The sequence below is a fragment of the Strigops habroptila genome, chromosome Z (genome assembly GCF_004027225.2).
Source record: "Strigops habroptila isolate Jane chromosome Z, bStrHab1.2.pri, whole genome shotgun sequence".
Classification (NCBI taxonomy): Eukaryota; Metazoa; Chordata; class Aves; order Psittaciformes; family Psittacidae; genus Strigops; species Strigops habroptila.
Window position 1 is genome coordinate 14239561 of NC_044302.2, and position 15402 is coordinate 14254962.

General features: G+C 37.2%; 1 protein-coding gene across 3 annotated transcripts in view; it reads right to left on the reverse strand.

The window, feature by feature from the left end:
* Positions 1–15402, reverse strand: part of URI1 (URI1 prefoldin like chaperone) — a 45019-nt gene that overhangs the window by 14709 nt on the left and 14908 nt on the right. For all 3 annotated transcript variants that reach the window (XM_030511952.1, XM_030511951.1, XM_030511953.1), the window contains exons 3-4: positions 11713–11791; positions 9322–9457 (exon numbers count right to left, since the gene is read on the reverse strand). In XM_030511952.1, coding sequence (XP_030367812.1) covers positions 9322–9457; positions 11713–11791 — 215 coding nt within the window. The remainder of the gene's footprint in view (positions 1–9321; positions 9458–11712; positions 11792–15402) is intronic.

Below are 15402 nucleotides of genomic sequence, written 5' to 3' on the forward strand. Positions count from 1 at the left end.
AGCTTTGCTAAGACTTAAGAATTGGGGGAAAGAGGGCACAATTAAAGCCTTATACTAATAATATTAATAGACTTGCACTCTTTGTTCAACTCAAAACTAATACAAATGCAAATTTTCAGGAGGGAAGACTTACTACATAAATTAGTTTCAACAGAGGATCTCTAAGACCTTGCACCTACTGGTCCTATATACCCTGAAGGAGCTAAAAGCCTTTGTGAAGAAGTAAGCTGATTTTCTATTTTAAAATTCTTTTTTGGAATCATTAAAGCAATACAAGAAGAGGATGTCTCACACAATATTCTGAAGGAGGCAAAGAGATCCTCTCTACCATGGGATCAGCAAAGTCACACTCCAAGAAACTTTTTAAAGTATTAACTCACTTCATGGATCTAGCTAGCTCCTTCCTCAGCACTGCTTCTCTCTATTTATGATACTTACATAATCACCAGCACTGCAGCATGTAAAAAGACCCCATACACCTTCAATTAGTGATTTTCACAACACACAAATATGGCGGAGCACCCTGCTATTCCCATTTTACAGACAGGAATATAGAATGAGGGAAAACTTAATTGCAAAATATTCTAATTAAAAAACTATTTTCAAAGTATTTTCTCAGTGTTTTTACTCTTTTAACGCTCCCTTTGCCTGTGAACTTGAGTATATGATTAAGTACCTCTCTGGTCTAAAGGCTAATGCTAAAACATTTCAAGTACATCCATAGCTACTCCCCATACAGTTTTCTGGCTAGGGTATGCAGTTATAAATGTTTAAGAGATTGCATTTATTATAGTCATAGGCCTTTCAAGTAAGGATGTGTGCAAATACATTAACAATCACAGAATTATTACAAAATGTGCTTAAGTAGACAAAATGAGTTTGCAGATACACTGAGAAAACAAAATTCTTTAGTGATTCAAACTTCTACAAACAGGTTCAGTTTCCTCCCCCCCCTCAGCACACGTAGAAGAGGGAATTATGCACAGAACAGTCAATGCAAAACACAACTACCACCATGTGTGTGAGATTACTCTCATCCTAATTTGAACAGACTCAGTATTGTATGTTTTGTTCCCCTGCTGATATTTCACAGTGCATCGACTACAATTACTTAAAAATGTATTACTTGCAGTAAATAGTTCAGAAAGAAAATGACGCATTTTCGAAAAGGCTACTCCAGCAAACACCCATCCTTTCCAACAAGAAGCAAGAAGACACAGCTCAGACTTTCGGGTATTCAAAAGCATCAGCCTTTAAACCAAACAACAACCTATGTGACAAATCAGCAGTCATCTCCATTAGTTAAGGCGCTTCTAAGAAATACCTCAAGATTATCGCCTGAAAAATGCTCTGCATTTGCATTTCCTACTGAATGAAACACTATTCCCAAAAAGCACTCAAAATCTCAAGTAATGCCAACCCCGCCTTCAGAGGACACAGCTCCTTCCACATGTAATCAGGGTCCTGCTCCCCTAACACAACTCCTCCATGAGCCACCTCATCCTCCAGACACAGCGACCACCTCTCGCATGCAGCTTTTATTCTTCACTTAATTTCCACCAACAGCTTTTTTTGGTGTCTGTTGCATCCTCCAAAGTCCAAATCAAAGAGAGGTGGTGATAGTTTTCACATGAAATGCTCCCATCTGTGCTTTCAGCTCTTGAAGGTAATCTCAATATACGTAAACGTCTAGCTTGAGAACAATTTTCCTCAGGCTTTTATTTTACATTCATAGTAAATGTGATGCTCAGCTGTTTCTTAAACATCATGAGTGTGTCAGTCATTGCCTGTGTATCTAAATATTGTTCCACAGCCATCCGGATTACTCTGCTTCTGGAGCACCAGCTCTCGATGCTGCTCTCCGGATGGGAGTGTGCTGGTTTACTCTATTAGGTGTAAGGACACTCAGCAGTTACACACACACTTTGTTTTACAATGCTGCACAAGTATTAACTAACGTGCCCAGCACCCTGCAAGTGAAGAAGTATTACTCTCTCCGATTTTACAGATGAAGAAACAGACAGTTTAAGTTATTTGCCCTGGGCCACACAGCATGTCATTGGACAGCCAAGACTGTAAGGATACTCTACCTGCAGGCAGCCTGCTGGGTCACTTGCTCCTGCCCTGCCTGCGGAAAGCCAAAGGAGAGACCTTCCTTCTGGATGGCCAAAGGGAAGACTTTCCCATGGCCAAGACCCTATGAGGAAGGTGTCTCCTGGAAAAGGGTTTGTGCACCTAACTTCAGGGGAATCTCAGGGTTTCATGTTTTCAACTTGCCACCATGCATCCTGAACACCTCCAACATCATCCACTGAATTTTAAAATGTACCATTATAGAGTGAGAAACAATTCACTTTACAAACTACAGGGTTTTTTAGTTCATTGAGACCCCCATAAAAATACCGGTAGAGCAAGAGAGGCTCCACAGTCTCCACCTCTTACTACCCTGTGGTTTAAGCTTCTTAGAGCCTTTTAAGACGGATTGAACCAGAGGCTGTTGTCCAACTTTGTCACATCCAGTAATCTGAGAAAAGTCTGACATGGCTTTCAGGTGAAGCCGAGTGGTTCCTATTTACATGTCTCAGCTAAACCGTTCAGAAAGACAGTTCAGTGCCACAGACAAGCCAGAGTCTCTAGGACTGTTTTCCAGGACTGCCAAAAGGAAAAGGTATTAGAATCAGAAATCAGGATATGTACATTTCCTCTGTGCAGCAGCCTTTGAATATTTACAGGCAGCGAGATTTCTTTACATTTAGCTCATTCTTTCCCAGCTCCCTTATTAGTCTGAAAGGACTGCACTGGATTTCCTTACGCCATGATTAGCTGGTTTTAAGCAGCAGCCCTCTGCTTGCTACACATACACTGGGAAAGGAAAAACGTAATTGGGGAGCACATTTCATATTGTTAAAATGAAGTCCACCGAAGCCAGATTTTACAAGACATGACAACGTACTAATGCCAAACTGACACAAATTCTCATCTATGCATTTTAGCTTTAATGGGTTAATTAGCTTGGCTGGATACAAATTTTAATTATCTGAGTTTGACATTAATGTCCTTGGAGTGTTGTCTATAAGGATTTGGGGAATCATAAGACATTATTTTAGTTACTTCTGGAAACTGTGTGTTACACTGAGATTTAAATAGTAAGAACAGACAAGAACAGTGAGAACAGGTTGATCTATTTTGAAAAGTCAGACTTTGTGAAACAGGACAAACTGAGATGAAGCTGAAGCTGAAGCCTGGTCTACCTTGCTAGGTTCAGTTCGTCTTTGGGAGAGTATCAGGGACATAACATAGCAGGGGAGCTGGAACTAGATGATCTTTAAGGTCCCTTGCAACCCAAACCATTCTGTGATGCTACTATCAGCCATTTCCAGCACAATCACAACTGACTCCTGATCAAAACAAGAACACCTATCATGCAGTCTGTTAATGCAGCATGTTAATATTACTGAAGCTGGAGGTAAAGTATGACGCAACCTAATGCACATACTTACCTTCTGAATTCTTTGGAGATGGAAGGTATTTCCTTGCAGAAGCACAGCACTACAGTACAACTAAAACAACTATTAATCAGTCGAGTTATGTCACGCTATTTTAAGTGCATTACTTATTTTCTTGCTTTTAAGGGTCTGCATCAGTAGATCAATCGTCTGACTATTTGTAACTGTATTTCAATAAATATATATTTAATCTGCACCAAAATATGCTTTCAGTCAATAATTTTTCAATAAACTATCACAGGTTACCTAAAAGAAGATCTGCAGTTCTGCAGAAAGGAATATCTACCAAGAGCTACTCAAAACACCCTTTCCTGGTTTTCTGTTCTTTCCTGTTCATTTTTCTAGAGATGCATTTGTTTTAAGATTCAAAAGTGAATCCCAATTGCTTTTTGTGTATACGGATTTAAGCTCTCTTTGTGCTTGCAACCACATAAATAAATTAATTCTTCGTAACAGCAACTGCACTAGTTTATAAAATGCAACACAACCCTTTGCGCAGCAGCTTTGCATCTTTTAATGACAACCTTCATTCTGTTATCCATGTTCCCTTGCTGCCAAAACCAAAGTCATTTGGATTTTCTTCTGTAAAAATATGTATAGATAATTTGGCTTTAGGAACACTGAGAAAATGCAACACATTTCTCTTTTAGGTTCACACACCTGTGTAATTGTTAGAATTGTATGAATACATTTAAATTCATCCAAAATGAAGGAGGGTGGTATCCAAACAACCCCTCTCTTGCCCCGTAAGAATTAAAAAAAGCTTGAGGCTTCTTTGAATCACAATACATAACCTACAGAAAGGAGCCCATGCTCCTTACTTTCTTCCACTGTGTTCTGGTTAAAATACCTGGACTGTGCTCCTGTGAGAAACCAAACACCTCCTGGGAACTGCAGAGCAAATCTAGAGCACTTAGCACTGCCCCAAACCAGCTCCTGACGTAACAAGGGTAAGGACGGAACTGATGGAGGTTATCAAACTAAGAACTCATCATCGCAAGAAATGGTAAACAGATGTTCAAAAGCACAGAGAAAGAAAATTCTCCAGCATGCAGAAAAAGAGCAATCTTTTTTTCTATTTTTTCTTTTTTAATCAAGAAAAGCAACAGCTAGATTTCTAACACTGCCTGCGTTTTTGTCCTTTCCCCCCCCAAAAGTGAGTAGGCAAGTTTGTGTTACATTCTTTAGAATATAAAGGAAGTTATTTTCACCCCTGGATGAAACATCAAAAACCTCTAAAGGCCTCACTCATTCACAGATGCGAAATAGAAAGCTTTCCTATCATATAGTTTGGAGACGATATCCTTTTTTTCTGGAAATGCTGATAAGGAACAAATTCAAACTGGTCCTCATCCGCCTGGATGATCTTATTTATTAAAAACAATGGTATCTGTTAAACCTCATATACTAAGCTATCGGTCAATTTTGATTGACACAAATATTTGTATTAAAGGTTACCTACTGCAATTTACAATTGGGTACTATCACAATACTGTATGTTAATGTAATCAGTATTTTCATTTCATGAATTCATTTGCAGCATGACACTGCAAGGGTATTCTTACATATACTGAAGACACAATTGCTAAGTAGTTCAACAATTCTCCTTTAAGTGGGATTTTTTTTTATCTGATAAATTTTTAACACAATAAAACCACTCCTAGTTCTGTGTGCATGTTTTAATTTCCCACCTTTTTAAGTGTTTAGACACTTGGAATACCTGGCATCCTGAATTAATCCACAAATATTTACAAGAAAAATCTATTTAATTTCTTTCTATAGTAACTACCACAGGGACTATTGTAATGAAAAATTTCCCATCTTAAAGAATTAATGCGATTACTGATACAGAGAAAAAATGTAATTTATATCATCACAAACACGTAGAAGATATAATCCCATATTCACAAAAAGAATCTTTATTCCCTCTTTGAATTCTGAGACAATACAGTCTTGCCTTGAGGAGAACAGAAATATTATGAAGTACCTTAAGCAAGATAATTGTAAGAGAAAAACCTACAATTGCATTATTGTTGTGCTAAACTGTGACATACTTAAAAAGCTAATTTCTTTTATTATAATGGAATTTGGTGTGCATATCCTTTAATCTCCATCACTATTTCTTCACATTTTTCACACAAACATGTGTGTAATGTGTTTCCCATTATCTGTACTACCTGGCTTAACTGCTACAAATTTAAAACAATTAAAAATGTATTTCACAATTCCATAAACTTCACTGGATTTATTTTAACAGTTTTGGAACTAACTGAACATCTAGGATGTCACAAAAATGCACAGCAAATTAAAGGTTTCCTGCAACTCAGATATTATTCAAGAAGACATGATCAATATTTTATGAAAAAGTAACATTTGACATGAGTGACTGTCCCAAATTTTACCAAATACATTTCAACCAATCACAGTGCTGAAGAGTCTGCATCTAAATCAAAAGCTAAGCAAACAAAAATGTAGCCCCAAAATAGGGCTTTCTATAGCTATGTCAGTTAAAGTGCATTTAAAATGCAGTACAGTCACTCCTCAATTATTCCTTTCAGTCACATAAATTTTAACCAAGAAATGCATCTGCTGTGGCTGGGCATTTCTCTATTCCATAGACATAAACATTTTTTTCACTCATTCTCCTTTAAAAAGCAGATTTAACAAAACTACTAAGACAAAAAAGATGACCTAATTAGTACTAAGTAACATTTAAAGCTTTTATATATAGTATACTCTTATTACTACCCCTAACTTCCAAGGCTTTATACTTACTGACATTGTTTGATTTATCTGGCACTATAACTGCTTAAGCATGCAAATTCATATTGTCCATTCTTGTGTGAATCCGACACACACGGAAGGAATCAAACTGTAAAGAAAATTTTCTGTGAACCTTGATTAAATTAACTGTTAGGGCAGTGGCATCCTCAAAGGTAAACAAGGTCACTCCTAGTGAGTAGAGGCCTTCAGTGGGCAGACCCCCACAAAACCAGTCAAAGGCAATAAAGAAAACTCCCCAGAACCAGCAAGAAACAACACTCAGAAGTGAGTTACAGGAATCTCTTACCCTTTGCTACCTAAGCACCAGTCCCACTAGAAAACTTAAGCACCAAGCAGATGCTTTCCCACTCCTTACCATTCAGGAGTGTGGGACACAAGATGTAGTAAGCAATGAAAATGTGTGCCTTGTATTTATTCCCTTACAGCTCTTTATTTATGTTATAGCACTGGATTATTAGTGCTATACTAATTAAGTCCATTTTGGTTATCTGAACAGATTTGACCAGCTAGTTATGAAAAAAATACTCATCTAAATTAGAGTAATATTGGATAAAAAAAAAAAATGTAGGTCACTGAAGAAACAAACCAAGAAACAAATATTGCCAGCTGTCTGTTTGGGAAGCAGTTCCAGCATGAGCCCTTCTTTGCTCTGTTCAGACCCCAATTCCTATACATCAAAGCCTTTAAGCACACACTGGCTGTAAGTGCATGCTTAAAAAAAGCTTTGCTGTGTTAGGACCTTCTGACTGGCACATGGGACATTTGGGACTGCTTGCAACGTAATCCTCTGCAGGAAGCATGCCCTCTTTTCCAGTGTGTGTGACCTACGCATGGAATTTATGTCCAAAACAAAAAGATTGTGCACCAAAAATCAAATCACGTTGTGTCAATATAACAGTAACACCCAGTATACATCACCATGTAAACTATGCTCACAAAACGCCAGTGAAATCAGAAGTGATACCTATGAAAATAGCTACAGAAAAGAGACTTTAAAATAATGCTTGTGAAACATTGGTCTTTCGCATTTGTGCCACAAGTGGCAAAGTCACATTATCCAGCAATGGCCTACAGGTCTTTCACATGCATAACTTTTTATTCTAATTAAACTAATAAAATGCCCACTATCCTCCTCTAAGTTGCCCTTATTTAGTGTGAAAATGGTTAAAAGAGTTGAAGTCAGCTGTATTTTTTAAAGGAGAAATGTGTACCTATGAAAGAATTAAATTTTTTCAGAATCATATGTACTAACATGGGTTTTGTCATTCAAAACTGAAAATGGTCCTTTAAAAAAAAAGTTTTTAGTTAATATCTGTGTTTTGGAGCCTCCCACTGGCAGCCATCACACAGCTGAAGTGAACAACCAGCTGCATGGAGGGTTTATATCCAGCATCAAAGACTATTTTGCTTTAAAAGAAATTAGTATTTCTGAGTTCGTATTTTAAATGCAATTTAAAAGATCATAAAGAAAAGAATTCAGCATTTATTGTGTGTCTCCCAGCAGACTACTTAATGTTCAAACATCTACTATGCAAAGGTCAAACGATTTCACTGAATGTAATGGTGACAAAAATATCCTGCAGCACTGAAAAAAGTATCAGATGATCAAGGAAAAAGATATGGCCCTGAGATCTCACAAGAGTCACAATAAATAATGTAGATTCAGTTCAGTAAGAAAGAAAATTGCAAAGTTGTGTCAGGAGAACCAGATTAAGAAAGATAATAGGTAAAATACAAATTACGTACTTTTGGCAATGTTCTTCATAAAGGGGTATTTTAAAGTAATACAGCAAATGAATTTTTATAAAAAAAAAATGACTCTTCTTACACAAATACTGCTTGCACAGAATTGAGGCAAAGAAAAAAAACTCGTTCAGATGGGGAAGCTCTGGGGTATTCTGCTGCAGGCAGCAACATGGATAGCTGAACTCAAACAAAAATCCAGTGTAAACAGTTGTGGTAGTTGTAGCAGCCACAGGGTAAAGCTGCAGTGAGCACTCATTCACGAATGAGACAGATTACAGGTAAAACCAAGACAAAAAAATTTACTCAAACACTTATCTGAAGCAAGCAGCAAAGGCTACTAGGTACCAATTTATTTTCCATTTCATTGTGCTTTTCCTTCCTTGACATTTACATCAAATATTTTAGGCACTCATTCTTTCTAACATAAAGAGGTTCCAAAACGTACCATACGCAACACTTCCTGGTGGTCCTGGCTCTTCAAAGCCAAGATCTCACCAACAACTAAAAAGACCTGGAAACAAAACCGGGAATTGCCTGTCTGTGATGTGCTGCTATGGAAGATGAATTTGGTGGTCACCAAGAGCACAACATCTGGGGAGATCCACTGGATCTCTCCACAACAGTGGATAGGAACATCAAGGGCAGGAGGCAGAAATGCAGCTGAGCAGCAAGCGAGAAAACAAACCAACCAACCAACCAACCAACAAGCAGGAGTAAAGCGTGTGTAGGGGAAGAAGAAAGCTGGAAAATTACATGGACAAAGGAAGAAAAATAACTGAAACAGAGAAGGCAGCAAAGAAAGACGAGACAAAAGACCAGAACACAGGTTTGTAATATCTATACAGAATATATAAACAGAATATAAGGTATCTAAGAGCAAAAGTACAATGTGATGTTCACTTTCTGGAAGAAAATACAGCATTTCTCATGTTAAAGAAAAGCAAAAGGGGGGTTTGATTTTTTTCTTTTTTTACTTTTGCATATAATAAACAAAGGAATAAATCTTGATTGATCTTATATTCTGACATCTAACATCAAAACTTGAATTTTCATAGCTTAAGCTGATGCATCAGTGGAAAAGAAAAAAAAACTCCGGCTAGGTCTTTAAAAAAATTAGACATATGCAATAAAATACAACGTAAAGGTGGAAAATAAGGTGCTAAACTGATATTACATCTGAATGAGACTTCTGATAGCAAGCTCACAAAAACACAGTGTAGATGCTACTGATTAATACAAAGACACACAATTTTGACTATTAAATTATGTTCAGAAGCATACATACGTTTTTTTCTGTGCTCAACCAGCTCAACAGCCTGCTTTGCTGAGCATTTGGAAAACCAGTTGTCCCCAAGCAGAACAGTAACCTCATTGGTGTGGACAAGTTTTCCTGGCATGAAGGCAAGAGGTCCAAAAGGTACCTGTGAAGAGCAGAGAAGAAACTGCTGAAAATCACAAATAAAAATAAAACCTAGACAGTCATTCATGCCGAAGTTTTTAACAAAAAACAAAATAGAATTAAAGAAATAAAATTTCTACAGCAGTTATTTAATGATTAATCCCTGATATATATTCAAATGATCAGATCCATTTAAATTTAGTATTGTACTTAAAATATCCAAAGAGTGGTACTGAACTACACAAGTTGGTTTGTGACATAAAACTATAGAATAGTCGACTGCTCGCATGGAAAACAATCCACTTAATATGTAAGCCTTGATGACAAAAATGTTTTCATTTGGGTGAGTTACATGTTTGTTATACACAGACTACATTCATCTCCTAGTAACAGCAAGTTTAGCTTTCCTAAATCTTAAAAATACTTAAATAGGTATGGTTGACTCAAAGATGAGTTGCTTTTATCTGTCTTGCTAATAGTAAGTACCTTCAAAATCTCAGTGTAAGTTTGTGGGGCTATTAGCAGGACCACAGACTGCTTAAGCTCGCTGTATCGTTCACCAATGTGCAGACCTCAACCTTCGAGAAGTGCTCCTCCAAGGAACACCCATCCTCTAGTAACTCTCCAAATACTGACCCCAGAATACTTCTGACATTTTATAACTTTAAATGGTGCTTGTTAAGATGTATAAGGCCTGTTTTAACACATATTACAATGTCTGGGACATTGTTTTCATGAATTAAGACTCCTTCTACAGGCCAAACTTCACAGACTTGGGCAAGTCCTGCTGCTGAGGAGGAGCCTTGGCCTCCTGCACCAGGCCCTCAGACCTGCTGCCACCTGTCTGGCTGCCTTTGGGCTTCAACTGCAAAGAAATTAGGAGACCAAAATCAAATTGATTTAAAATGGAGGTGACAAAACATCCACCTCAAGTTTTCTCTTTCTTAGGGTAAAAAGAGATCTGTCTTAGCCAGTTTGTATCAGTTCCTTCTACTTTATTCCTGTGCCACCTCCTTCGTTTCCTCAGGATAGCCACTTGCCTCCTCATCGCATTTGCACTGAAGCAGAGCATTTGGCCTAGTGGATCTGTTTCTGTGGAAAGTGATCTTCCCTAGCTCCCATATCCAGGAGGGTATCCAGGCTTGAAACAGTTCTCCAGCAGGCAGGATCCTGACATTAAGGCTATGCTGAATGTGCTTTTCCTACACATGTACCCTTCCTGACTTGGTTTTCAAGTAGCAGACTGCACCATTTGCCTTTCACTCTTCTCCCAAAATGATGAAAGCAAAATTGAAAACATATGAAAATATTTGGCTAACAGGATAGGAACGATTTATATGCAATTAGAATAACAGATGTGAGTTGACACTACTGCTTTAACTGAGAATAAGCCCTAGCTAGCTTTTTTTTTTTAATAATAGGGGGTTTTCTATGTCTCGAAACAACACAATCCTTTTGCTTTACAACACGTGGCCATATATATACACATAGCAAATGGACTACACACATAAAATCCAGCACTGAATCATTAGCACAGGAAAAGGAAACACTCTCTTTTCCCACATGGTAAATGTACTCCAATGCTATCTTACTAACAATTCAGTGCTATATGCTAAGCCAAGCTGCCAAGGAAGAAAACAGCCAGGCACTATGGGCTGAAATCAGCCATTTAGTTATTTACAGTACAACATCCCTCCCTTCAAAGATATATCTTGAACGGGACCTGAGAACGGAAAAGGGAAATAAAGGAGAGGAAAGCCAATTTGGTCAAAATTCTGGTGAGCACAAGCCAACAGAGTGAAGTTTACACAGGGACCTGTGCAGTTGTTAGGGAAGATTCAAAGCACCAGAAAAGATCGCTATGTCAATGTGAAGATTGGTGAAACAAAAATTGGCAGCACCTTTTCATGTAAAAATCAATGTTCTAGGGTTTATTTTCATGAATCAGGAAATACTACGGCCACTTTCTTCTCAGGAAATGACTAAGTACCATAATTCAGTCATAATTACAGTTTTCTATACAATAGATTTACATATCAAATATGTCAGGTTTTGTGTTAGTATTTATGTCATCGGTTCTCAGTTGTCAGTAACACTGTAATTTACAATGAATTTCAAAGAAAAGAGAAAGAAAAGCAAAGGTTTAACTATCACCATGAGAAACATAACATTACAAAGTACTATGTGGCCACCTGAATAACACCGCACTACCCATACAGATACTCAAGTTGCTGAATATTTCAGTGTTTCCTTATGTGAACTCAACAGTGTACATACCATAATATCATAGGACAGTTTATCAGGCAACGTACGGAGTCGTTCCTGAAGAGCCTCATAATCACTCTCCACCTTCTTCCTGTTGACAAATTCAAATTGATAGAATTTCATATCTAAAAGTAAAGAGTTAATATTTTTCTGCTATTAATTCAACAAACAAAACATACAGGAACATAAACTATTTTACTCTTAAACACATACAGTTGATATATTAATAACTTATTTATAAAAGACTTGGGATGAAAAACATAATAGATTATTTTAGAATAATGTGTATTAAAATTGCGTCATGATTATTTTAGATTGTGCATGTCTTTTTCTGAATTTGAATTTTCCACGGTGCAAAGGATCAGTTCTTTCACTAGGAATTGCCTTATCTCACTCCGTGTTCAAGTTTAACAGTTATACCACCATCAGTACTTAGAAAAATAACTGCAAATCCAGTTTACACTTTATAAGAGGCAAATTCTTCCAAGTAGCACTTATAATACAGATTGACCTTGATTTGAGCTGACATAAATGGGCAAAATTTTAATTCATTCTGATTTTCACATGAACTTTGTGTTCCTACCAAGAGTTGACATGTTTAAAAGATGGCTTGACCACCAGGATTCTGTCACATCTTCAATCCCTGACAAGGGACTTTGCAGGTGAGGAACATCCCTTCTGCTGCCTCTCCATCCAAAATGTAAATAAGGCTCATGCTACATGTTGTCACCCAACAGAGAAATGGCTTGGAGAACTTAAGACAAATTATTCCCCCAGCAGATACCTGGCTTTTCAAAGAGAACTTTGCAAAATACAGCATTTCATTTGCTGCAGGGATTTTCTTTTGTGTGCAAAACAAGTGACTAGACCTCCTCTAAAAAGCCGCCTTTTCCAAAGACATCCTTAAATACTTAAACTCAGTTGGAAAAGTCTTTTAACGGACTACTGCCATTCTGAAGGTGGTCAGAAATCAGCTCCTGCATGAAGTAACTGGCGTATAAATGTCACGTTTGATGATATTGTTTACTTGTACTTCAAAATAGTAAATGTACATATGGTAGTAAATTCTGCAATAAAAGGCAACTGAAAGCATGGAGCAGCACGCTTAACAACACTGACCTAAGATGCAAATTACAGGTTTTCTGAGGATTCAGGAAAGCAATCTATAAATGTGCTGAAAAATGAATGTCATAGTTGATAACACAACTCTCAAAATATTATCATTGATTTTCCTAGATTCATAAGCAGAGTGAAATCTTCTTCAGCATTCGTTAGGAAAAATTATCTGATACTTCTGTGTTTTGATTCATTTGCTTCCATAGTTGAACTTTGCAGTAATCACCCTACTTTATACCTGGAGTGCTTCATACTTTGAGCTGCTGAACAGTCTTGAAAAAAAGAATTTAAGTTTTTATGCCACTTGGACATTAAAAGCGTATTCCATACAACTGATTTACCAAAGATGCTTGTTGCTGCTTTGGTTTGACAGTAGATTTCTCCCCGACATTTTAGGCATGTTTCTCTGTCCACACCAAAGTGAAAATATAATTCACTTCCTTCCAAGAGGAAGAAAAAACTCATGAATCTTAACAAAATTCACTGAGATGTTGGGGGGAGCAAAATAATGACAACTTGGTGTCAACGATAACAATCAATTACTTAATGATATTACAGAATCTAGCCTTTGCCTCGCAGAAATCTGTGTGTGAGAAATAGACACTGATGCACTCCAATCATCCACTAGAAAACAAACACGACCTCCAAGCCAACTGCCTGGCCTTGGTCTCAAATGCGAAGAGAAACCTGCATGGGAAGAGAATGGAGTGAAAATCCTCCCCACTCGCAACAGGATTAAATATTCCTATCGCTTCATGGCTGAAAGTCACTCAACATTTCTTCACTAATCTGAAAAGAAGATGCTGCATTTAAGGTCTGGCTGCTGCCAACTACTGAATAATCTGATTAGGATACAGGAGAAATCACTCGCTACAAAAGCTATTTTGCTTTACAGAGCGAAGTGTACTTCTTTTTTCAGTATATTTCTTTTTTTTACTGCCCTTTGGTGATCAAGCCTCTACCACGGGAGTCTCTAAAAGTGCAGCCACATCCTGAACTGAACCATCAAGATAAAGAAAATTAAAATCAATCCTTTTAACTAATTGGCCTAAGACAGTATTACTTAAGGAAGGAGGCTAACATCCCTCTTCACCTATAGCTGATGGTCACCCGAGCTGAATTCCAACACACAATGAAGAACATGAAGAGGGAGGATGAATACTGGGACTCCAGCTATGAACATGTCCCAGAAGGGGAAATGCATGTGTAGATGCTTAATCCCATACCAGACCCATTATTGGATTCATGGCTTTAGAAAGATACTTCAAAAAGTGTACTAAAAAATAAAAAAGAAAGTAACTTAATGGAAATACATTAAAGCTGAGCATTTTTAAACCCTGTTGTTATTCACCCAGTTCTATTTAATATTCTTCTCTGCCACTGACTACTCAAAAGGTCTTATATGAACAACTTAGTTGAAACAAGAGCACTCAGCTCTTATACAATCAAGATCTAAATATGGGTACTAAATTTTAAATATTTTTTTATAGAATCGGATGCGGTATAAACTGCTTTTCTACATAAAAGGTAACAGTAAGTTAGGATTTCCTTTTGACATGCTATGCTCAAATCCCCCAAGCTCATGGGGCCATGGCCAGAGTTTGCATAAAAGCAAACACACGAACAACTCCTCCTTCCAGAGGCCTCCCATCTCACTCCACAAGCCTCAGCCATTTTTGTAAGAGTAAATAATTGTCACAACTTTACAAACTTTTAAAAATCTGTTCAAATTTTAAGGCTTTCTGTCAATTAGTTTTTTACTGAAAAATACTGTGTCTTAGTGAAAGAAAGTACATGCCGAATTTCACATGAGACCGAACTGGTAGGGACACTGCAAAGGTCCAGAAAGAGTATGTGTGCTGGGGATATTCTACCTGCCTTCACCATGGCAGCACCAGGAGGCACTTCAATAATGTTTCCCTTATTGAAAATTAATGCAGTCTCTGAATTTTAACCATAAATGAAACATATTAGTTTTAGATTATTTTTGTGAGCCAATAGTCAGAATTTAATATGATGATGTGTATAGATTGCCTTGATTTTTTCCTCTTATCCAGTGCTTGCAGCCTATGTGCATTTAAAGTAAAAACATTTGATACACACTAAATATAAATTATTTGCTTGGAGATCTTTCAGGCATGAAGAAAAAGCCTCTTAAAATAAATTTAAATATTATATGCTTGATGGTGTATAACCAAAGGTTTAATCTCACCACTAAAGGGGCAGTTGCTGTGATTCTGAAATAACCCTGCAGACAATAATCAAGACAGCTCCTGTTGTTCTCTCAGTAAAATCATGGTAAACACAGCATGGATATATTGTAATTTGATATCTGTAAGATCAACTGTTACATCTCACAGTAACTCATAATGTAAGGTTTCATTCACCATTAAATGTACATTTTCCTCACATGCCATAGAAAACTGTTATTTACTAAGCATGTTTTCTATTAACCATAGATTGCCAACAGAGAAAAAAGTGCCCAGAGATAATTTTTTTATGTAACAAACCATTTCTTTCTAAACATTACAAACTAAGCTTTACCACATCCTTTACTGGGAGGAAAAAACAGAGAAACGTGACTTT